A 26550-nucleotide genomic window follows, 5' to 3' on the forward strand; every position below is an offset into this window, starting at 1 on the left:
TTTGTTCTGCAGTGCCAAACCCTGACCCATAGTGACCACGCACACGGTAGAGCCCCTGAAAAGAAAAACCACCGTAGACAAGTTATAAATGTAGTCCTTATTTCTTGTGTGCTATTTTACAACTCTTCTGAAGCCATACAGTACTGGTCAAAAGGTTAGAATAATTCAGTTTTTGAAAACAGTAATATTGTGAAATATTATTACAATTTAAAAGAACTGTTATCTATTTGAATATATTTTGAAATGTAATTTATTCCTGAGATGCAAAGCTGAATTTTCAGCATCATTACTCCAGTCTTCAGTAATATGCTGATTTGCTGGTCAAGAAACATTCGTTATTATCAATGTTGATAACATTTTGTCTGCTTGATATTTTTGTGGAAACTGATATACTACCACCTAAATCATTATTTTATTCATCAAATACATTGATAATAATCAGAAATGTTTCTGCAAATCAGCATATTAGAAGGATTTCTGAAGGATCATGTGACACTGAAGACTGGAGCAGTGATGCTGAAAATTCAGCTTTGCATCTGGAAAATAATAAATGCAAATAAATGCCGCCTTGTTAGATGAGACTTCTTTCAAAAACATTCAAAAATATGAAATCTTAGAAAACAGACACAAGAGTAAGTAAATAATGACAGAAATGTCATTTTTGGATGAACTATTATTGTATCATGCATATTTTCTGTGTGTGTGTGAGCAAGTGACTGAAATCTGTGTGATGTGCATTAGATTTTCATTGCGTCTGAAGAGAAACGGCTTCTGTCAGCTCTCGGTGCTGTTTCGATTCCCCCTCACGTCAGCGTGACACGCGGCTCTGAGTCATGCAGGCTGGGACGGCTCTGCAGTTTTGCAGCATCACTGCAGACTCTCTCACGCACAGACGCTTTGTGTCTCAGCAGTCCATGGTCACTCTCTTCCACTTTATTTCCTGTTACTCTCTTTGTGTTCTTGAAATAGAAAACAGTTATTTTAAATTGTAAAAATATTTTACAATATTACTGCTTTTGCTATATTTTGGATCAACTAAATGCAGGCTTGGTGAGCAGAAGAGAATTCTTCAAAAAGCATTAAAATCTTACTGTTCAAATTCTTTTGGTGTAATTTTTTTTATATATGCATACGTTTATGTGCATCTAAAAAATTTGAATATCATGGAAAAGTTAATTTAAGTTTAATTCAGAAAACCAAACTTTCTTATATTCTAGTTTTATTCTAGAAGTTTTTTTTTCTTTTTTCTGATGTTTCTGACTTACAGCTTAAGAAAATAAAAAATTCGGTATCTTAAAAAGAAATCTAATATTTTTTCAAGATCAAACCAAAAATATTTACAAAATAGAAATGTTTAAGATCTCCAAAGCAGGTTTGATTATGTAGTCAACACTTGGTTGGGGCTCCTTTTGTATGAATGACTGCTTCAGTGTGGCGTGGCATGGAGGGGATCATCCTGTGGCACGTTAGGCCTTCAGCTCCTCTGTATAGTTTGTCAGATGTTACTTATCTTCCTCTTCACAATACCTCATAGATTCTCTATGAGGTTCAGGTCAGGTAAGTTGGCTGGTCAATCAATCACAGTAATATTATGGTCAGCAAACCACTTGGAAGTGGTTTTGACTCTGTGGGCAGGTGCTAAAGTCCTGCTGGAAAAGGAATTCAGCATCTCCATAAAGCTTGTCATCAGATGGAAGCATTTGGACTTGATAAAACACAATGGAGCAACACCAGCAGATGTCACGGCACCCAAATCATCTCTGACTTCAGAAACTTCACACTGGACTTTAGATTCTGTGTCTCTCCAGTCTTCCTACAGACTCCAGACCTTGATTTCCAAATGAAATGCTAAATTTACTTTCATCTGAAAAGAGGACTGTGGACCACTGAGCAACAGTCCAGTTCTTTTTCTCCTTACCCCAAAGTGAAATGCTTCTGACGTTTTTTTTTTCTAGTTCAGGAGTGGCATAGTTCTAGGAATGTGAAACCTGTAGCTCTTTTCCTGAAAACGTCTGAGTGTTGTGACTCTTGATGCGCTGACTCCGGCTTCAGTCCACTCCTTGTGAAGCTCTCTCAAGTTCTTCAATCTGCTTTTCCTGACAATCTTCACTAGGCTGTGTTCATCCCCGTTGCTTGTGCACAGCACATGAAGTGAGCACTGCAAAAGCCCCAGCGTATAAGGACAGAACAACCCCACATCTCCCCTCTGTCACTTCATAAGCACATTAGAGACAAGAGAGCTAGAGCTAATTAATATCCAATTAATATGCACAACAGCACTTCAGCAGCCCTTATCAAATGAGAATGCACTGTTTAATGCTTTCACTGAAGGGTTTTTAAATCAGGACTTTGTGTTTCATTAATAGAGAGACAAGATGTAACACGTTTTTATTGAAATAGACACTCTCAAGTGTCGGCTCAACATGCATTTTCCTAGCATAGTTCAATACTTCTCAGTTATCTACAGTATATTGTAAAAATCCAGCCAAGTATGAATTTGTCATGCATTCAATTAAATGTATTTGTTATATTGGTACTGTGTTCTTGTTAGCACTTTCTAGAATGGTGGTACCATATACATAACAATGCCTTTTTTCTGCTTGCTTTCTGACATTGGATGTCTTTGGCTTAAAATGCATCTTGCTTTTTTTGTCAACTCATGCAAGGAGTAATGCATTTCTGCCACAGAATAAAGAGATAAATAGTTGCAAAAAAATAATAATTTTGAGGTGTACATTTAGAATTTTAAAAAATTTGTGGAAAAATGTCAGAATTGTCAGATGTTAACTCATATTTCAGAGAAAAAAAAAAACAAATTGGGAGTTTGTAAGCCTGTAGTTACAACTGTAAGATAAAACTGAATTGTGAGATAAACTCTCGACTGGAGAAGGAAAAATTCAGAATTGTGAGATAAAAAGTCTTAATCACCTTATTTTTCGTAGTGGAATCAAGATTCAATACAGTAGCTATTATTTTTGCTCTGCTTTTATGTTTTTACTTGTATTTTAGTGAACTTTTTAGTTTTTGTTTTTAAGTGTACAGTTTTTGTTCTTTTGCAAACTCATTTCTATTTATGAATGTAGCAGGTTATATTTTGAGCCTGTATGCTTTACTTATATCCTATAGCTCTCAGAGGTGTTTGTCACAAAAAACATTTCACTGTGTATAGCATATGTAACTTTAGCAAGAAAACATCTAGTTGTTTTTAGTATTTCTCTTTATGCATGTACTTGTGAAATTACTTGATGGTGCTATATTTTAGTTGCAGTGTGAAACTGCAAACTGCAGTGTTCCCAATGTGTAGAAGTTTGGCACATGGCTGGAATAACCCTATTTTGAGTGCACTCAGTCCTCAAGAACAAATATAATCTATCACACCATTTCTTCCATCCTGCTTCTCTCTCTGGAGAACACAGCGTTTGTCTGATTGATTGAACGTCTTGTTTAGATGCATTTCACCCGAGGCCAATACCAAGCTGAGCTCCATCTGCACCGCACTGCTACTCATATCAAAGGTAAATGTTTGTTTTCTGACGTAATGTTCAAGTGTATTTTTCATCTCTCTTTCCATTTATAAATTTATATATATATTTATAAAATCATAGTGTGCATAAATATATCAAATATTTCAACTATTGACACCCAGGTGAAAATAACACTAGCTGTGCAGCTATTGGCAGCTGAACCCTGATAGAACTACAACAAAATGTATGTTTGATGTTGCTGAACATGGCCTGGAGGGTAGAGGATGAATTTCAACATTTATGTAAGAGTATCCCAAGGTATATATACTGAACGCAAGTAAAAATTGGCTTCTGTATGTACAATAATAAATCTAACCTTGCTGATGTAAAGTGATGTGAACGATTTAAATCAAAGGCAAGAAAGCTCAAGGACACATCTTTCCTTCTTTAACTCATCATTTTTTTAAGACGACCGATTTGAACAGAAACAAATTGGCGATTCTAGGGCAATACTCATGCTCAAGAGCGTGTGTGTGTGTGTGTGTGTGTGTGTGTGCATGTGTTAATAATGACCAGTGGGAGACTGAGACCTGTAGAACCAGGGAAAATTCCCATCAAGGTGTCTGGCTGGACTCTCCTGTCATCAGAGCTGTGATGGCATTTTTCTCTCCAGAGGGAGCGAGTGACAGAAGGGATGAGAGAAGCTGACTAAAATGTGTGAAAGAAATGTGCGGCGGGCTCTAGGCTGCATCACTTCAGCAACATATGGGCTCCTAATGAACAGTCTTCCAGCCAGCAATGTGGAATGAGTTGAGCGATGTCAAGAGACGCACACAGAGACAGCGGGATCACCGAATGAGTCAGTGGGACACCAGACTCCCAGTTCAGTCGTGGGTTGCTTTTCAAAGAGGAGCGAGGAGATGCCACTACAGGTGAACCCAGGAGGTGACCTCAACCATCTGTCCACTGGTTTGTATCCTAGAGACCACCTGTTTCCACAGCAACAAAGTGTTGATGGGTCACGTAAAGCACTGTCGCATTAACGAAATTTTGTGGGCAAAAAAACTAAAATGTCTATTTCAAACAAGCAGCTTTCTTTTTGTAAACGTGACACGTTTTCAAGACCAGCTGAACGCAATACCAGATCTCTGTGAGGAAATCTTGCCCCTCATGAGGAATCACTTGATTTCACCCACGAAAATTTGCAGAAGAATGTAAACATGCCTGTATCTTAAAGGGATAGTTCACCCAAAAATCATAGTTATGTTATTAATAACTCACCCTCATGTAGTTCCAAACCAGTAAGACCTCTGTTTATCTTCAGAACACAGTTTAAGATATTTTAGATTTAGTTCGAGAGCTCCCAGTCCCTCACAGGTCAAAATCAGCATAAAGGTGACCAAAACATCAGGCATGTTATACCTGTAACCAACTGTAGGAGAAAATGTTTGTTGATTTCATTGCACTGCAGTAGTTTCAAATCTTAAGTGTCTTTAGTCTTTAAATGTAATATTTCAAAAGTAATAGTATCCATCTGTATTACATTTCACATTGTTTGTTAATGTAGAGTGTTATTTAATAATTCGGTTTACTAATTTGGTCCCTCAATATATACTTTGCTTACAATTTACTAATTTTTTCCCTGGATTCAGGGGTGGATCTAGAAAAATATTGATGGGGTGGCGAGAAGGGGGCAGGAATTTTTGAGGGGTGGCAACACATGGCAGACGTATATATACTGAATTTAGTCACAGTTATCACAGTTTGATGATAAATAGTATATGTGCACACTACAAAAGGACACAGGCTATCATTTACAAACGTAATTTCATGCAATCAATGTATTGCATTTGAAACAGTTCATATAAGGAATAAGTGACCATACCCCATAAGCACCACACACACTAATGCATACAGTATGCATCAACATGTCATTAAGAGCATTATAAAAGGTTCAGTGTTATCAATATGTCAATTTATTATAAGAAACACAAGATTTTAACAGCCAATGACATTTACAGCTGGGGAGACTCAACTGATTTTCTACTGTTTAGTGTTAATTACCATCTAACTCAACCAGTCAAGAGCTACGTTTAGCCTTAGATGTTATATGGTTCCTGAAGCATAGGTTTTATTAGCTGAAAATAATAATTAATAAATAAACATTATAGACACAAGTAGTTTTATCAAATTAAATGGTGAAATCCTCTCATCAATATAGTGAAGAGCTGAAAACAACATGCGTGCTTCAGTTTGTGTGTGTGTGTAGTAGAGCACACATTCCCAGAGACGTGTATAACAACACCTTAAGGGTTCCCATAAGCAGGATTTATTGTTGTGTCCCCCTTCCTCAAATATGATGATGGAAAAAACCTACTATAGGGGTGAAAAAATAACTTTAATCAAATAAAAAACTAAATGAATAAATTGTATTATTTACAAATGACAATTGTAGCTCTTGACATTTACCTGTGGCTATAACTTTATTATGACTCTAATTTATTTTATAGTCTCAAGCATTCAGAAATCATGCAAAAGGAAACTAAGCAGTTTTACTATGATAAAACCATGGTTTATTTTTGTAAGGGTTGTGATATGCAAATTTTTTGTTGAAGAAATTATAAAGCCTGTGTCATCTATAGCAAAAAGGTGGCCAAAAATGAAAGATTAAGTGAATATTTGAATGAAATGTTTGGTCAGTAGCCTAAACAAGGATTTGATTGTCCTGTAAGAGTAACAGCAGCAATCACATGGCATTTGTAATAGCATGTACATAAATTGTTTATTTTGTATTTGCCTACATTATGTATTTTAACAGTGTTATTATTAACCAATCAATATTGCCTCATTATTTTTTATATAATGCATTTTAAGCCATTTTAAAGGCAATTGATGGCTTAAGTCTGTTTTTATAGGAACAACAACAACATTTGAGTCAGTTTGGGGATCGCAAATCATTTGAGTCAGTGTGGGAGTTCGGAGCGGGATCGCGAATCATTTGTGTCAGTTCGGGAGTTCAAAGCGGGTTCGCGAATCATTTGAGTCAGTTTGGGGATCGCAAACCATTTGAATCAGTTCGGGAGTTCGTAGCGGGATCGCGATCATTTGAGTCAGTTATGGGGATCGCGAATCATTTGAGTCAGTTTGGGAGTTCGGAGCGGGATCGCGAATCATTTGAGTCAGTTCGGGAGTTCAAAGCGGGTTCGCGAATCATTTGAGTCAGTTTGGGGATCACAAACCATTTGAATCAGTTCGGGAGTTCGGAGCGGGTTCGCGAATCATTTGAGTCAGTTTGGGGATCGCGAATCATTTGAATCAGTTCGGGAGTTCGGAGCGGGTTCGCGAATCATTTGAGTCAGTTTGGGGATGGCGAATCATTTGAATCAGTTCGGGAGTTCGTTGCGGTATGGCGAATCATTTGAGTCAGTTATGGGGATCGCGAATCATTTGAATCAGTTTGGGAGTTGAGCGGGATAGCGAATCATTTGAGTCAGTTATGGGGATCGCGAATCATTTGAATCAGTTCGGCAGTTCGTAGCGGGATCGCGAATCATTTGAGTCAGTTTGGGAGTTCAAACCGGGTTCGCGAATCATTTGAGTCAGTTATGGGGATCGCGAATCATTTGAATCAGTTCGGGAGTTCGTAGCGGGATCGCGAATCATTTGAGTCAGTTATGGGGATCGCGAATCCTTTGAATCAGTTCGGGAGTTCGTAGGGGGATCGCGAATCATTTGAGTCAGTTATGGAGATTGCGAATCATTTGAGTCAGTTTGGGAGTTCAAAGCGGGTCCGCGAATCATTTGAGTCAGTTTGGGGATCGCGAATCATTTGATTCAGTTCGGGAGTTCGTAGCGGGATTGCGAATCATTTGAGTCAGTTTGGGAGTTCGGAGCGGGTTCGCAAATCATTTGAATCAGTTCGAGAGTTCGGAGCGGCTTCGCGGATCATTTGAATCAATTCGAGAGTTCGGAGTGGGATCGAAAATCATTTGAATCAGTTCGGGAGTTCGGAGCGGGATCACGAATCACGAAAGATTTGCGCTCTTAAACTTTCAAATTAGCCATAACCTTTAATTCGTTGCTGCCAACTGGAGTGGCAAGGCTTTCTTTTAGGGTGGCATTTGCCTGCCTGGATTTATAAATTGTGTGCACGATTTACTAATTAATTCCCTTGTTTTATAAATTGTGCTCATGATTTACTAATTTGTTCCCTCGATTTCTAAATTGTCTGCTCGATTTACTAATTAGTTTCCTTGATTTATAAATTGTGCACACGATTTACTAATTCGTTCCCTCGATTTATACATTTTTCACACATTTTACGAATTCTTTCCCTCAATTTGCTAAATCGTGCACACGATTTATAAATTGAGAGAACAAATTAATTATTGTGTGCATGATTTAGCAAATTGAGGGAACAAAAGAGTAATTGTGTGCACGTTTTATTACATTGAGGGAACAAATTAGTAAATCGTACACACAATTTATTTATTTCTTCTTGCATGTCATGTACGGGGCTCTGTAGTATTGGGATCGACTGTTAACATTATATCAGTTGTGTGTTTCTCTCTTTTTAAAGTTTTCAGTGTCAGAGCATTTTGTAATGCATGGTATTTTAGGACTTTTGACCTTCTTTGAATCTCTCAGTGCAGAAGCATGAATAAAACATCTCACATGTTGATACTGTCAGTGAATCTGGGCCAGAAGACCTCCGCAGTTTAAGGTGGGTTAACAGACCTTAGATTGTATTGCAGACTGCTGTTTTTTTACTTGACCTTTGATTTTTAGTTGTGTGCTGTGTTGTAGCGGATAAAGCTCAGAGCAGTTTTGGAAACAGTTTTAATTCCATAAATATTGTTTCGAAATAACTGCATTTGTCATGAGCTTCATTTTAAATCAGGTAGTAAAAAGCATTGTCCATCAGAATAAGACCCTATTAATCAGCAGTGGATGTTTCTCGCAGTGTGGTAATTTTAGCAGGATAAGTTTAAATGCCTTTTGGTTGTATTACGCTATGACGTAAGGCCTCTCCCGTTTTCAAATTAATCTTCTTTAAACGAGGCTGTCTGATTTGATACGGTTTCCTATATAGAGATGAGGCTCTAGTATCTACTTATTAGTGAAGAGGGTAATGATAACCACTCGTATGCAGAGACAGTAACTCAAAGTGTGTGTGTGTGTGTGTGTGTGTGTGTGTGTGTCTTTAAATCTGTGTGTCGTCTATCTTTGACCTAAAGACACTGTGATGTCTTGTTCTAATCAGCTCTACCTTCACAGATTTAATGACTTGAACTCCGTCACAGTCCAGTTTAATTTCTATGGCAAGGAAATTAAACTGAGCTTAATTCACAGAGTTCAGATCAAGTTTATAATTAAAAGATGTAGAAATGGCAATAATGATCACCAAATAAGGTCCGTTTGTTCAGGTATCCATGTGTCAGTGTTGGGGAATTTCACCTAAAGATATGTCCAGGCATTTTTTGACATGAAACTCTAAAGACAAAATACAGATTAATATTCAAGGACTTTTATATATAGAAAAAAAACAATATATATATATATATATATATATATATATATATATATATATATATATATTTGAAGATATAAAAATGTTTAAAGTGATTCATGTAAAAAAAAAATCACTTTAATATTTAAATAATAGTGTGTTTGTTTGTTTGTTTGTTTATTAATTTATTTATTAATGAGAATGAGAGATTTTTCTGAACATTTCAGTGTGCCATGAAAATAGAATTAAAATAACTTTTTTTTGTTTGTTTTGTTCTTGACAAGTTTCATTGGATTCACCCAACCAGTGCTGATGCAAGGAGGTAAAAAATAATACAAAAACACTTGCAAACAAAGTGTGAGGGTGAGTTTTACAATTATTCCTGCAGTGTCTGTCTGCTTCCTTAAGCTTATCACCGCCTTCAATCCCATGATTCATAGTGCTATAAAAACAAATTGCTAATGAGTTAATCCCTGTAGCGGTCTGCCCTTCCAAACTTCCTTCACTCAGTAGCAAAAAACTAATCCAGCACTGAAACTTTAGGATTTACAGCCGTGTCCCATAAGATACATATCCTGAATATAAAGCAGATGCGGTTCACCTTCTGTCCCACTGTAAACTCAAGGGGTCGGTCAGGACCTCCTGCCAAACCCAGAGGAGGTGCTGATGAAAACTGCTATCAATTTACAGCTTTCAATTTCCATACTTAGTGAGCCGGGTCACTGTCGACTGCTCATTTTCCCACCATTACTTTCTTTTCCACATATCTTATTAATTGCTCGTTTCACCTTCACATGGTCTCTATTGAACCTGATATTGTTTCTACTGTTGATTCTTAATGTTATGGACAAGACAGACTAATATGATAAAGTCATAAAGGTTTGGAACAGAGCTGGGTAGATTACTATTACAAATTGTAGTTTGTTACTGATTCCAAACAACATGACACAAATTATAATTAATGATGTGATCCATTTTAGTTAATATAATCAGACTAACTTTTTGGTTACTTTTAGGTAACTTTTGAACTAACCCATTTATCACATTGATTTAAGCTGGATAAAATTGTATCATATTGATATAAAAATACAAAGAGTAAGAAAATGTGTTCCATTCATTATTAACATGAAACATGACATTAGATTAAAGTATATATATATATATATATATATTAAATAGCATCAATCAAAATAAAAAACCTTGCAAATTTCTTTTTACATTTTATGTTTACTTGCATGTTATGTGAACATTAACCAAAAGTAAAAGTAAAAGAGTTTGGGAATCCCAGCATTACTTATACATGAGAAGTAACCTGAATTTGTGCATTTTAATGTTTTGAAAATAAAATCCTTCCAAGGACATAGTAATACATGGTTAAATAACACACAATTCAAAAAAAATGTATGTGTTTATCAGTAGGTGATGCCATGTGATGTTATTTCATGGGGGTGGTGTTAGCGCAGTGGATAAGACAAATAAGACACATAAGACATGCCTTTGGTGTGAGAGACCCGGGTTCGAATCCACTGTGAGACACACCAATGTGTCCCTGAGCAAGACACTTAACCCTTAGTTGCTCCAGAGTCGTGCGACCTCTGACGTATATATAGCAATTGTAAGTCGCTTTGGATAAAAGCGTCCAATAAATGTAAATGTGATGTGTACATACACAATGGCATGCAAAAGTTTGTGAACCCCTTGCAGAATCTTTGAAAATGTGAATAATTTGAACAAAATTAGAGATAATACAAAATGCATGTAATTTTTTTTTATTTAATACTGTCCTGAGTAGGATATTGCACGTAAAATATGTTTACAGTCCACAAGACAAACAATAGCTGAAATGATTAAAAAAAAACCTTCAAAAGTTTGTGAACCCTTGGTTCATAAAACTCTTTGTGGTTACGTGTGATCTATGACTATTTTATTATTATTATTTTTTTTGTGATGGTTGTTCATGAGTCCCTTGTTTGTTCTGAACAGTTAAACTGAGCACTGTTTAAAAAAAAAATCCTTCATGCCCTAAAGATTCTTCATATTTGAACCCTTTCCAGCAGTAACTGTATGATTTTGAGAGACATCTTTTCACACTGAGGAAAACTGAGGCACTCAAACACAACTATTAAAAAAGGTTCAAACATTCACTGATGCTCCAGAAGAAAACAAGATGCATTAAGACCTGGGGGGTGAAAACTTCTGAACAAGTTGATTTTGTTCAAATATCTTTTTATTTTTAATTTTTTTATTTGTATTTAGTACTTTGGAAGCAACAGATGATACTTGCATGTTACCTGGAAGACAAATTAATTAAAATTTACCTTGATCTTCAAATTCAAAAAGTTTTCACCCCCAGCTCTTAATGCATCATGCTTCCTTCTGGAGCATCAGTGAATATTTGAACCTTAATGCGTTTAATACTTTCCCCCTACTTTTTCCATTTTATTACACATAACTTATTTCCTGAACTTATTTGTTTTGTTTTCTTTGTGTGTATGGATTACTTGGGTTGTTACCAACATCTTTAAAAATATATTTACTGAGAAAAATGGTGATGTGACTTATTTACCCGCTGTATGTATGTGTATGTACTGTATGTGTGTGTATATATATATATATATATATATATATATATATATATATATATATATATATATATATATATATATATACTGTATATATATATATATATATATATATAGAGAGAGAGAGAGAGAGAGAGAGAGAGAGAGAGAGAGAGAGAGAGAGAGAGAGAGAGAGAGATTATGGAAGTAAAATATGTTCTGAACAGCTTTTCATGTTGATGTCAAATTCAGTGAGATACTTTTAAAACAATAAACCGTAAAAGATGAGCTGCACTGATCTGAACTCCATACTCTCATGTATTCAGGAGCTGTGTGAGTGTGGCAGAAGTCATCAGTGAGCTGTGTGGAATAGAGAGCTCATCTTTGCTGAAGGTGAAAGATTGCTGCAGAATTTCCCCTCATCTAAATGAAGCGGGACAGAATGGAGTGAAGAGGAGCAGAAGCTGATTGAAGAAAGAGTGCTTGTGTTACTGCGTGAGGTCAGTTTCATTTCACCCCAAAGAGAAAAAAATCAACAAGGCTGGGAGTATTCTTTAAACCTCCGAATAACTGGCAGGAAAACATGAAACACAGCACATGAGGGGACGACAGCCTCCTTCACATCAGGATTCAAATAGTTGCTTACAGTATGACACACTTAAAAATGAAACATTTATTTTATGTCCATATTTTTTTAATGACATTGCATTTAACAAATATATTTGGCAGGGGTAGTTGGCAGGGTGTTGCAATGTCATTGCAAGCATGCTTTGGATGGTTGCTATGGCATTAAATTGTGGTTACTAGTGTGTTCTGGATGGCTGCCAGATTATTTGTTATAAGGTTGGTATGATATTCTTCTAAACTGAACATAAGGTTATTAAGAAGGGCCAGTTAGTCCTTTCTGATGCCACTCATTCACTATGTATTTGCTAGGGCATTGACTATATAGTAGCTAGGGTATTCTGAAAGATGTTGCATTGATAGATGTCTATGCTGGTTGTTCTGGTTAAAAGCGAGTAAATACAGTTACTGAATGCAGATCTGTTACAGTAAGAAGAGAATCCACAGCTGTCAGCCCTGAAGGACAGGATGCTGGCCTTGTTTAGACAGGAAGTCTTAAATAAAGTTTAGGAGATCCCTCATTTCTGACAGCTGCTGTGATGGATCTGAAATTTACATCACACATAACCTTGAGAGGAACAGTGGCCAGAGCGCTGACAGGCTGTACAATACAACAGCAATAAACGGAGCAATGAAAAGAGAGCGGGATTGATGGGGGAGTAGGACTGATAAACGTGAACGGAGCAGCTCGCTTGTGACTCGCTGTTGTTCTTATTTTCCTCTGTCCCTGAATAGAACATGAATAGAAAATCAAAATGCAGCTTTCTTTAGTTCTTTAGTTCCTCTTATGTATGTTTTAGAAATACCATAGTTATGCACAGATTAGAATGCAATGCATACATCTTAAAAAAAAATTATCTTATAGTATACAAATTGTGCACATTATCTACAATGTACAAGTAATATAATTCATTGTAATATTATTTTCATGACAATGAAGCACATTTTCTCCTATATTACCATCTTGTATGTTCTCATGTAATATTAATTATTTAAACTGTAAAGTATGTAGTATTTATTGCACCACTTTTATTTTATGCTGATCTATTTTACTATAATACAGAAAAAGCTTCAAGAGTAATGCGATATTAACACATTGCATTTTCTATATTTTAGTTCTAATCATTATTTTATGTGTAAAGTACTGTATTTACCGTGGTATTTAATGCAACGCCTTTATTTGCTAATATGTTTTAATCATTCAGTAAAAAAACTAAAATCAAGATTTTAGGGTAAACAATGTAAGAACATTATTGCTTGTTACATTTTGAATCTGGGGTTATTTCATGAATTTCACCCTCTCACATCAGTGATTATTGCTTTGGGAATACTTAAATGCCCACGTTTGGTCAGAAAAGTGCCTTTACTGATGAGATGAACCTGTTTTAATTCGATTGGGCCATTTCTTGAGCTCTTTGATATTGAAATAGAAATGTTTTAGAAGTGCAAATATAAATAATGTATATAGCTTTATCTACCTTTGATGTTCTGTGTTGAAGCCAGTCGTCTCTTGCAATCAAGGTTGATGATTTAGTAATTATACAACAGTAAACACTCTTATTCTCTGTGAAATGATAGCAGGCCCTTTGAAATGTGAGTGTTGTAAGATAATAAGAATATATGTCATGCACACATTTTAATTAGTTTGAATAGCATTGTCATGTTAGCATTTCAACAAATTGATCAACTTTGAATTATAATGGCGGATTATAGAGAACTGCTCTGATCGTGACTAAATTAGACTTTGAATGTCATTTTTCTAAATATCATTTAGATTCCTTTTTTTTTCTTTTTTTAATAAGCAAATATTCAAGAAACCGAATCACAAGATGTTGAATGGATAAACTACTTGGTTCTAGTGCACTTGAACAGGAAAGGAGCTTGAATATGTTTTCCTCTCACAAGGACAGTTACGGATGAGTCTTTACTTCCTGTCCTGCCACACCAAACAGATGAGTTTAGGTCTTCAGGGCTAAATATCACCACTACTGCTACATCTTCCCAAAGACGTAATCCCCATCAGCCATTAATGTTATTTTTAGAGCCCTAGCTCATCATGAAACGAACATCATAAAGGGTGACTAATGGAGATGCGGGGCAGCAGCGCTGAAATTGAATCTACTTTAGTGCTGAGCTCACCTGAGGACTTGCAGAATTAAACTGAAACATTGCATGAGAGGGAAAACAAGCTCTCTGTCTCACTGTGTTTACCCTGCACAGCAAATGACCTCACTTTCAGTTATCGCAGATGGAGACATGAAAAAACACAAGCAGATTTGCATTTCAAAAGAAAAATAACAGCACTTGCATAATGGCGTTTAAGTTTTAAGCTGAGTTTAGACTTTAGGTTTTGCTTCTAATACATTAAGTCATTTTGCTTCTCAATTAAATGTATCTGGATTTGAAAAAGATTTAGATATTTGTAATGAAAAGACAACAAATGCTGATTAAGAAAACATTTTTGCAGTGTAGAACCAGAATGTTTGAGGAAAATGGCTTGAGAGCACTGTTATGAATGAATACAATTCATTTTGACCACTGAGGGAAGATACACACACACACACACACACACACACACACAGTCTTTTAAATGACAGGAAGAGGAAACAAGGACATGGAGTGAAAGAGAGAGAAAAACACGTGTGCACACACAATGTGCCATGTGCTCCGTCCGAGGTCATATCTGATTTGAAGGAGTGTAGTGAGTATGGAGCAATTTTCATCAGAGCATTTTCATCTGAGATAAGCAGCTCCGCAAAACTGTGACTGTTTATTGCATGTGTCACCTGTGAGCATCATGAGGAAGAGAGGAATGCTCCTCTTCCTCCATCCTCGTATGAATCAGCGCTGATTAGCTCTGATTGGAGAATCATAAGCACCTATCAAAGACTTCACTTATACCTTTAATGAATCATGCAATCCATCTCATGCTAAAGGCAAACCTACAAAACAATCGAAACACTCACACCTGGATATTACAGCATGCTGTATAAATATGCAGAAGTGATTTTGCATTTAAAATAAGAAAAAATGTCTGCCAATAGGGAAGAAAATAAACATGCTTTCCATTAAATGACATTGATCAGTTTTTCAGAAAACAAGACTTAGTATCTTAAGTAATTTTGCCTGTCAAGAGTTTGTATCTTGACTTGAATGTTTAGGAAAAAAAAGACAGAAATACTGAAGAAGAAAACCAATTTCTGCAGTGTGAACACTGGTGTGAATGTTTACATACTGTGTAAATGTGCATTATCAAACATTTTTATGAATGCTTGCTCTCTTGTGACCTCTTGTCTTGTCTTTTATCTGTCTTCTACAGACTCCGAGCTGAAAAACAGCAAAGCTGCACTCGTGTCAGTGTGGGACTGCGACTAACGTCTCCTCTGAGGACTTGGATGATGAAATGTCTGGCCTAGATCTACAAAACACCCAGATGTGCCATTCCAGGCTGGGACAAAAAGGTTATGAATGAAACATGATAAGAGCAAACAGAACAACTGTCTGGAACAAACACTTCCAAAGAGCCAAAATTGGAAACTGTTGGACGAAGGTACAACTCTAGAGGTGATTACATTACAATTAACATTTAATGTTTGCATTTTTCATGTTTGCTCTTTAATAGACGGGTAGATCAGTCATGTAATGGAGAATGATAAACTATTTAAATTATCAGATAGGTATGATAAAGAGAAACCAGCTCTGAAGCCATGCTGTATGATACTACAGTATATGTCACGATTAGCTGAAGAACTTGCACATTTCAACAAGGACAAGTCTCAGGACAAGTCACATCTTGTCATGTCACTTTCATAATATAGAAAAAATTAGTTTAGACATTCCACTAAACTTTTTTCTCAGAAAATAAATAGATTTTTTTTTGTGTATACTATTCATTTAAATCCAATACATAGATATTTGATTAGATTTTAGATATTTGTTTTATTTAGAATTGTATAATTTTAGTAGGTCATGTCCAAGCACAGAATCTGCACATGCATAACCAGTATTATTTTAGTGTTAATTATAAATATATAAATATATATAGTATATAGTGTTTTTTAATATATAGTGTTTTTTTTTCAGTTTTCATTTCATTTGAAGTTTAAGCAGTTTTGTGCTCTTTCTGGGGTTTTTTTCTATACATTTTTTTTCAATGTATTTATATTCTCAAACCAGGTTCGTTCAAAATACTTGCCTTTAATGTCTTATAACACCAGGTAGAAGGCACGTATTTCCAATGAGTTTTACTAATTTTAGTACTTCAAATTTTCACTTAAGGCAACATTTGTAGTTTTCCATTTAAGGTTTTAAAGGGGTCATATGATGTTGCTTAAATGAACATTATTTGGTGTATTTGGTGTAATGAAATGTGTTTATGCAGTTTAAGGTAAAAAAAATAAATAAACACATTACTGTACATTATTGTTGCTCAATAATGCAACAACAATACTACAATGAGAACAAATTTTTTAATAATTATCAATAACTTAGCAATACATCTCTGTGTGGAATTCAGCAGAACTTGCTCTAAAATCAGATAATTCTGTGTGGCTCTAGTGGATATCGCTCATCAATTTAATGTTCAGTGCTGCTCCTCTGCCAATAATGCCCAGTCATCCCAATGCTGAGCATACAAACTCAGTTTATGTGAACATCTGGAGACCTGCACGTCAAATGACATGGCAGCACTTAAAATTAGCACACTTTTTTAGGATTAGAATGTTTTTTGAATAAGCCATTCGGCTCAGATTATCCGCCCAGAATATCTCCATTTTCCCTGTGCATGCCTTTAAAATGATTGCCCTGAGAAGATGGGAAACGTTTAATCTAGAGGTAGCTCACTGCATGATGGCAAGAGAGAGAGTGTTTTATTCTTGCAATGCAGAGGTTTCCATCTGAGGGATTACTGTGAGGATATTGTGTCATTCCAGATATTTTGATGTTACAGACCACTGTAGTGACGACATGACATTCAGCCAAGTATGGTGACCAATACTCAGAATTTGTGCTCTGCATTTAACCCATCCAAAGTGCACACACACACACTGTGAACACACAGCCGGAGCAGTGGGCAGCCATTTATGCTGCAGCACCCAGGGAGCAGTTGGGGGTTCGATGCCTTGCTCAAGGGCACCTAAGTCGTGGTATTGCCGGCCCGAGATTCAAACCTACAACCCTAGGGTTAGGAGTCAAACTCTCTAACCACTAGGCCACGACTTCCGATTTAACAATACAACATTGTGTTTAAACACAGAACACATAGCTTGATGCATATCAGACTTCCTGAATAGGCATCATACTATACAGCAATCTCACTAGATTTTAGCTTTTATTTTAGAAATTCAAACAAGATTGAAAGGGGGGAAAATCATCTCTTTTCAACACCATATTCCCTAAAGTGAGAACTAGTGTTTGCTGTAAACTTGTTGTGCAATGTAATCAACATTACATACTGAAATAATGGAAAGTAATAATAAAAGTAATTCATTTCCAAGACATATCTTGATGGTGATTAGAAAATCAATTTGTGTGGTTAAAAAAACCCAACTAAATATGCAGAACATTTAATAAAATGTTTTTTCTTCACTGCAGGATCTTAATCTCACCTGAAGAGACAGATCTTTGAAGGAGCATTCAGCCAAGCTTTAATAAATGGTCTTTTGATATTTATCATCAAACCCTAAACCGGGAAATCCATCACATCTTGCTCAGACTTCAGTAGCACACGCCTCCCTCTACCTGATTTGGTCTTTTGCTGTAAGGTCACTGACTCCCGTCTCTTCCTCTTCTTCTTCTCGTTGAAAGCTCTGATACGCTCTTAATTGACTCCAGTCCATCAGAAAGGGGGGACGGCAAGGCCAGCGGACACACAGGTGTGCAAAATATCACAGGAGGTAATTGACAAATACAGACGGGGTGACCTCCTGTGGAGAAAAGTGACAGGGGTTACCGCTATACTTGCAAGAGGGACTCGTGGGGGTCAGTGGCGGAGAACTCTTTAGCTAATGGTGGATGGTGTCCAGCATTAGTTAAAAGTTTGAAGTTATAAAATGTATAGTTCCCTTCCAGATTGGTCAATACAGAATTTCTGCTAAATTAAATTATAGTTATGATGCAATGATGCAAAACTATTAAACTTAGTTTAAATGTCAGGGATGTGATTTAATACTATGCATGATGGTGTTTTCGTCAAATAATTAGCCTATGTCATTTGACTTTTGATCAGACCGTTACAGGTTTGAGTCCATTCTAAATTAATGATCGGGAATCTGGATTTCGTATACTTAAAAATAGGAATAGGGCACAGTCCTACCTCTTCATTCATGCATTACAATTCTAAAATGTGCTATAAATCTCTATCCATGACAAATTTCTCTCGGGGAGTAAAAGGTGTGAGCATTTCGTGATGTCTTATTTGTCTTGGGGGAAAGAGCTAACTAAACCACTTTATAATCTTGCATTGGTTATTTCAGGTACGTCACTAATTGGGCAGTTTTGTGTTTCATTAAATCATCTTTATAACAAAACATCTTAAACAAGCATCTCTGGTTCTTGGTTTTAGCTGGTCTCACTATCTTTATAATCAGGTGTTTGGCAAGTTAAACCCTCTAGTATTCCACCATGAATAACTCGAAAACCCCTCTTAAAACATCGAACTGCACTGTGAGAAGTGTATAATATGGAAGTCATTGGCTAGCAACTGTTTGTTTACCAACATATATTCGTGTTCAAGAGAACAAAGAAATTCATACAGATTTGGAACTATTTGATGGTGAGTAAATTATGACAGTTTACATTTTCAGGTGAACAGTCTCTTTGATTTACTTCATTATTACGTATTCGAGTTAAAACCAATTAATTTAGATGTTACCATTGTGTATGCCTGGTATATATATATATATATATATATATATATATATATATATATATATATATATATATATATATATATATATATATATATATATATATAAAAGGGAATAAATTCAGATGACTCACATAGATTCATAATGTTGCAGGAAAGTTGGTCACATTAAGACAATTTTAAAGATATGCTGTATATCTCTTTCTCTCCGGCTCTTGGAGTCGTGAGGCACAGGTCACAACACGAAGGATGTTTTCGCTTGGTCTCCTCATCTCTTATCAGCAGAAGCTAGAGGATATCTCACGACGTGATCAGAAAAAGGGAACACGTGATTTTTGTGGCGCGCACGGCTAGTTATAGATAGTTCGGATGAGATAACCGCAGAGGTTTGTCCTGGGGGTTGAGGTCCTGGACCACCATTATCACCCTGCTAGTGATGGTGATGTTTAAATGTGATATTTTTTATAATACTAAACACATATCCGTCGATTTTGCATAGTCTCCTTCAACCTTGTCCTTCAACAAAACAATGGTTAATGGCCAAAAAAATACCCTAACCTATTTTTTTTTTTTTTTTGCAAAGAAGATGCCCTTTTCCGTGTGAAAATTTCACTTATGACAAAAGCTAATGTTTTAAGTGTTTTGAATGTATAAAGTAGCTCAAAAATTAGGATTCATCACCGCGCTCCCTTCAGCTGTCTGCACGCGCTCTCAGTGGTGGCTGGAAGCGCGAGCGAGTGGCGCGTCGTCCTTATTCTACCTTGGGAAAAGGATGCAAACCCCCCACGAAACCCGTTTCCAGGTCAACATGGGGTTAGATTTGCTGAAGGCGACCCCCGTTACGATCTTGAACGCACTCGCTTTGAATCCCCCGGCCACCCACATCATACAAAATAAACGCGCGTGTTTGGAGCTTGTGATGAAAATGCTGACGTGCTGACGTTACATTTGATCGGTCCGTCTGCGCGTTTGACGTGAAGACCCGCTGAGGGATCTTTATTACTCTTAAGGACTTTTTTATGGACTCGAACGAAGCTCGCAAATGTCTTGCTTGTGGAAACGCTTTCTTGGAGAGCGACACGACTTTAGGATTTTTGCATAGTTATGAGACATTATCAAAATGACGTGTAGGTTACGACAGTAGTCTGCTGGAGGGATTTTTCGTACTTTTATCGACTTTTTATGGATGCGAACGATTGTCGCAAGGATCGTGTTTATTTGGAAATACTTTTCAGGGGAACGCTGTATTTGTGAATGTCCTGCATAGGCGTTTGTTTATTCAGAAACCGGTATGTTTTATGTTTTATACTCAAAACTCCTATCATACTGCACCATTTGTCATTTAAAGAACGTTTGTTTGCATTTTATCTTATTAAAAGAGGAAACATGACTCGAAAGATCATCACAAACATCGTGATTATGTGACACTTGGAAACGGTCTGATTAGAATGAAAGGTATTCATTTCAACGAGGTGTTACAGAATATTCCTAGATCTTTTCGAATTTTTATGGACGCGAACGATCGTCGCATACGTGGAATTTGGGAATGTTCTGAATAGAATACAGCGTACCAATTATTTATACGCAAAGCTCCTACTGCAGAACATTTAGTTCTATGTTATCTAATTAAAGAAAAGAATATAGTGCTGTGATACTGAATTTGGGAGTTATGTTGTGAAATGGTATGCATAATTCTAAAGCTGTAGTTTTATTTCCAAATCATTTGAACATTTCCAAGCTGCATATTATTAACCCAGGAGTCATGACATTCGTGTATAAGGGAACAGTATTTGGATAGACTGAAAGAGACTTCAGAAAGAGTTTGGCGCAACTATCCACTGGTGATGCCGGAGGTCACTTCCACCAGAAGTGATAGGCTAACATCCAAAGGCATTATGTTTTTATGCAACACCACAGCCATCAAGGACTGGAGCTATTTTCTCTCTCAAATCTTGCCTCTTGTGAATAAATCAGCGGGATTTGTTCATCAGAATATGGACCGGGTGGAAGCGGTGACGAGCACCATGGTGACGGCTCTGGAGCCCGACCTGAGCGGCATGAGCGCCAGTCACCCGCCGCTCAACTCTAATCACACGTCCGGAATGGAGCACGTCTTTCAATACTCGTACTCCGAGAGTGACCTGCAGTACACAGACTACAGGACGCCGCCGAGGGACTCGATACAGCTGCCCAAGGCGGTGCTGTACCTGGTTATGGCCGCGCTGGTGGTGGTGGCCGTGGCGTACGCGATCGTCGGGCACCTGGTGAAGGATCTCGTGCACGAGTTTGTGGGTAAGTGCATTCTGGAAATGTAATATATTTGATCATTCAAACAACGCTCTTATTAAACACTGTGCATGTATATGAATGTTTTTGTTATAATAGATGAAAAACAAATGCAAATGCATCCGTTTTCTATTATTGTACTACTAAGTCTAAACCAACAAACGTGCTTAAACCCCCTCTAAAACCAGCTATATGGTTTTCTTTAAGTTTTCATTAGGTGTGTGTTTTGACTATTTATAGCTAACGAGCTAAATAATTGCAACTACGTCTGCATCAGTTTTGTACATTGTACTGTTGAAGAAAAATCAAGACCAACGTATAGTCTGACCTGGTTTCCCAGCTGAACAATGCTTAAAATCCCCATTTAACAGATCAACCTGTTCATGCTGGACCTTCTAAGGTTTTTCAGCAGATTGTACATATCTGCTGCTTATTCATCTGCAGTCTATTGTCATTTTTTGTGTAAATCATTTTCTGTTAGACAATATTTGTGTATTTTGGCTATGCATTTTGAACAGAAATTAAAAACATAAATGTTGCTCCATAAGATAAGTATGTATGTGCGGGTAATGGACTCATAATATTCAGTAGGGTCAGTTTTCCTTGATGGAGGACACAACTGTTTTCATCAGTTTTGACGTGCAACTCTGAAATGTTGACATTCACATTGTACATTCACATTCACCTCCACAAGCCTCCCGACCCGTTCTCTCTCAAAGCTAGTGTTGAGTAACCGGAAGGGGATGAAAAGAATTACATTTAATTTCTTCAGGGTCCCTCACTTCTGTTTTTCAAAGACCTTGACGTTTACCTGAAGCGATGAAGCAGGCAGGTCGGACACACACACACACACACACACACACACACACACACACACACACAAACACACACACACACACACACACACACACACACGCACACAAATGAAGCAGAGAGGGGGCATGAGCACTCAACAATACCTGAGAGATTTCTCCAAAAGCCCTGGTTGTACTCTCCTGTAGATGTTGCTCTGTGCTTTTGTGTCGGTCCTGAGAGGTGTAAATGTGAAGATCATCGGTTTGGTGAGATCCTCACTGTATTTTTTTCTTTCAACAGGGTTAGACAAGGTTATCGTAGTAAAATACAGTTTAAGTCAAATGCTCTCTTTAGTTTACTGTACATTTTGTCTGATAAGGAAAATAGGGTTAGGGTTTCTTCAAAATGTACTTTTGCGCCATTATTTCTCTTAGCGACAGGAGTTTTTTTTCTTTGTGGATGATAAAAATGCCATGGGGGAAAAAAAGGAACCACAGAGAATACACAGAAATCATCTGTCAACTACCCTGAACTTCCTGGAAACCTCTTAGCAATAGCAACCACTCAGGACACCTAAGAATAGTAGCAGTGACTTTTGCCTTTGCATTTGTCTGGAAGGGGAAACAATGAAAATAATCTATTTTGTTTAAATAGCATTTTCAACTGACACCAGTGTGATCATGTGCAGAACACATATTAGCATGGCTTATGAGCTAGAAATTACTGTGTTTTTTATTCAGTTGTATGTTATTTATTTAATAGTTTATTGCATGCACATTTTAAAAAGACATCATATTACACATTATTCTTTCAAAGTTTTTTTAATTTTTATTTTTATTTTGTAAAAATCCTTTTTAACATCCTGATAATTTTATCATGCTCATTTCTCTCCTAATTGGCATACATTCATTATTATGTGGAAAGTTTTTATCAGCCACATTTGTTTACTCACGCACTACAGAGTTCTGCTCATCTATTCCAGCATGCTCTTTGAGTCAAAGGCAAATGCATTTATTCCAGCCTTTGGCAGCATATATACAGTAGGCTGGTGGTTTCAGCTATGGAGCGTTCAGACTAGATGGCGGTTCATTACAGTTGTATAAATCATTAATCAAGTAGCACTTTAATTCGCAATAGGTGAACTGCAAAGTGTTTAATGCAGTCAGACAGCAGGCCTCGGCTCATATATAATATGTAGTGTGTATTGCATTACAGAAAGATGCTGTTGTTGCTTCCTAATTGGAGTATCAATTTTGTTTTCATGAATTGTGAAGTACGATCCGGACATGTTCATGACAGGTTTAGTGAGATTCACCCAACTTGTTTCATAAAGCAGGGCTGCATATCATTTAAGTTTTATTAAATTTTTGAAATCATACCTCTTAATCAAGACCTATTTTTAAGCTTATGTCCTTGAATAATAATGTGTGTAATGTTTGAATAATGAATCTGTAAAAGTGTGTATGGCTCACAAAAGTCTTGCTACATTACTGTCATCAGTAATCAGATGTATGTGCTTGAGTGCATTGCATATGAATATGTATTTTCATCTCAAACTTGTGTGATTTCTGCACCTCTGTCAGTACAGATTACTATGGTTTAACCTCTCACTTCTGCTGCCAGAGGCTGTTTACTGGCATTTCTGGTTTGTGCTTCCTATCACCTATCGTCTTTATTACTTATTTTTTTTAGACCCTAAAAAATACAGAATAATAAAATAAGTTCTGAATAATATTAATAATAATAATAATAGCAAAACACCTCCGGATTAAAATCTGTATTTTATTTTATTTTTGTCAAAAATTGAGACTGAATAAGCCTTGAATGAAAAAAACTAATATGCAGTAGTTAATAGTTGTAACTCCAAGATTCTTCATTGTCCAAAACAACATTCTACACAGGCTCTTATACATCGTCTTGTGCTTCTGCTTCAATAATGTTAAAATGTGGAGAGGATAAGGACACATTTGTTTGAGAAGCACTATTTTGAAACCCTTAGGCAGATGTAAGCATGTGTGGTGGTAATTTTTTTCCATTTAGTGTTATGGGAGAAAAAAAACACACTTGTAATACCCTGCAAGTTAAAATTTTTAAGACAAAAAGTGTAATTGAAACATTATTTTTGCAAACACACTTCTGTTCACTTTTTTATTTATATATAAAAAATATATATATTATGCTCACCAATTATTCGATTCAAACTACAGTAAAAACAGTAATATTGTGAAATATTATTAGAATTTACAATAATAATTTTCTTTTTAAATATATTTTAAAATTTAATTTATTCCTTTGATGCAAATCTGAATATTCAGCATCATTACTCCAGTCTATGATCCTTCAAAATTCCTTCCTGATTTCCTGCTCAGGAAATATTTCTTAATGTTGAAAACAGTTGCTGCATGCTTCATATTTTGTGGAACGTCTTTCAGAAACATCTCAATTAGTGTGGCCTCGTAAACTAAGCTTAATAATTGGTCTCTATGGATGCCTGAGAACAGGTGTTTAACATCAGAGCTGTTGCTGTACAGTACGTCCTTCAGCATGACTGGAATGCTTTACTGGCCAGTCAGCATCTAGAATAATGCTTATCCATTTTTATATTGTCCCAGCTTGCCTGTCACAAAGTTAATGTCCCTTCTGGATCCATTTGAGTCTCGATGTGACTGATAATCATCTGTAATCTGTGTCTCTCATCAGAGTGGGTGTTTGGGCCCCGTTCAGACAACCGCAGGAGCAAGAGTGAGGTGAACTGCATCAGCAGCAGCATGAATGAAATGAGCGAACTCTCGCATCCAGCCGACACTTGCTGCATCGTGTACAATCACTCTGACTGCCCGAGCACCATTAAGCCGGAAGAACTGGTGGTCACCATCGATGAGACCTCGCAGCTACCTCGTGAAGCTTACAGTGGGACCTGACTGAGACCAAACTCTCACCTTTGATCCAGCCCTTTATTGTGAGGAGAAAAGCACATTTGCTTTAGTTTGATCAGCGTCTGTGATGTTGAAAGCCGGTGTGGCGAAGTCACATGGCAGAAGACTTATCCTGGGATGAGGAAAACTGAAGAATCTGGGAGACTTTAGAAGGAATGGAATCACTTTAAAGTACATTAAATGTTCCGTATTGAGTGCTGTGAGACACTTTATATTTTCAAATCGAATAGTGAAAGAGAAAAGACACTTTTTTATCATTCATATCAGTCTTGTCACACAATATTTCGGTTTATTTATTTCTTGTTTTGTGGAGACATGCACTGTGAATCTAGAATAGTGTTCTGCTGTTATCCATTTCCTACACTACCTGCAACTTGCTATGGTTTGATTTTCCCGCTTTTTGCAGATATTTATGGCTGAGTACTTATGGTATTTGCAAATACTCACATTTTACTCAATTTCAGGTTTCTTGTGATCGACTCTGCTGCTTAAAAACAGAAATGATTGGAGATCTTCTCCCTACAGCTTGAAATTTTGAAATTTTAAGTAACGAAGATGGTTTAGATAAACAGCCCTTGATCAGTAGTTAATCCACAATGGCTTTTTCATCTAAGCCATTTTACCAAAAATGTGTTTTATAATAGAGAGATGAGAGATTCTACACAAACACTTCTCACTGAAAATATATATTTAAATGGTAGAAAACTGCAGTTAAATAGACTTTTGATAATATATGTGAGTTATATGTAGACAAAATGTCCTAAAAAATACATATCTCTGTTTACTTCACGACTAAAAGGGCTATAATTTCAGGTTTCATTGCAGATGTTCATCATAATGAAGCTTAATCACATTTTTAAACAGATATTAAAGTAAGTGTGTATTAAAAAGGCATAATCAAATATTTCAAACTTTGTCAACTTCTGCTGTCCTCTCTTTCATACATTTTTAACAATAAAAGTAAAAAAAAGAAGAGAAAAATAGCTCTAGGCAGTTTACCTGGCCACTCCTGCCATATCAGTAACTTGTTATGACCTTTGTAGCCAAAGTGTAATAATTGTTATGTCAGATGTCACAAAATTGCAAAAAATACTAAACTTGTTTTGTTGTAGTCCTAATTCATATGTCCAGTCATGCCATGTAACAATAATCAAAATATGTTACAAAAGTTGTAGAAAAACACAGATTTTATTTTATTTATTTATTTATTTTTTTGGTTCATGTCATGTCCTGTATCTTACACTAATGCCACAAAAGTCACCTTAATAAATGTGTGACATCATGTCTAATTTATCTAAAACAACTTGCTTGGTATTTATTTTTACATAATTGTTTCAGCTACAAAAACAAAGCCTGGCACATTATGAAGATCTAAAAAAGTTATTAGTGGGCACTTTTTCAGTGATATTAATTAATGCAAGCAGAACAAAAGTTAGTCTTCTGGTCAGAAAGGTGATGTGCAAAGGTTTCCAATGTGCAGAAATCCTAATATTTATAATTACATTTTATA

At 36.4% G+C, this 26550-nt stretch overlaps 1 protein-coding gene across 1 annotated transcript; it reads left to right on the plus strand.

Annotated features, from left to right (window-relative positions):
- Positions 1-19707: 19707 nt before the first annotated feature.
- LOC113041202 (uncharacterized) lies at positions 19708-26477 on the plus strand. Its single transcript, XM_026199605.1, has 2 exons — positions 19708-21315; positions 24805-26477. The coding sequence occupies exons 1-2, from the start codon at positions 20868-20870 to the stop codon at positions 25023-25025; spliced, it is 669 nt and encodes a 222-aa protein (XP_026055390.1). The 5' UTR covers positions 19708-20867; the 3' UTR covers positions 25026-26477.
- The last annotated feature ends 73 nt before the right edge of the window (positions 26478-26550 follow it).

The sequence above is a fragment of the Carassius auratus genome, chromosome 23 (assembly GCF_003368295.1).
Source record: "Carassius auratus strain Wakin chromosome 23, ASM336829v1, whole genome shotgun sequence".
NCBI classification, from domain to species: domain Eukaryota; kingdom Metazoa; phylum Chordata; class Actinopteri; order Cypriniformes; family Cyprinidae; genus Carassius; species Carassius auratus.

Bases quoted from the DNA above. Each gene is read 5' to 3' on its own strand.
- LOC113041202 (XM_026199605.1), top strand. From the start codon at position 20,868: ATGCCGGAGGTCACTTCCACCAGAAGTGATAGGCTAACATCCAAAGGC. The intron at 21,316-24,804 runs GTAAGTGCATTC...GTCTCTCATCAG, and splicing joins TCTCGTGCACGAGTTTGTGG to AGTGGGTGTTTGGGCCCCGT.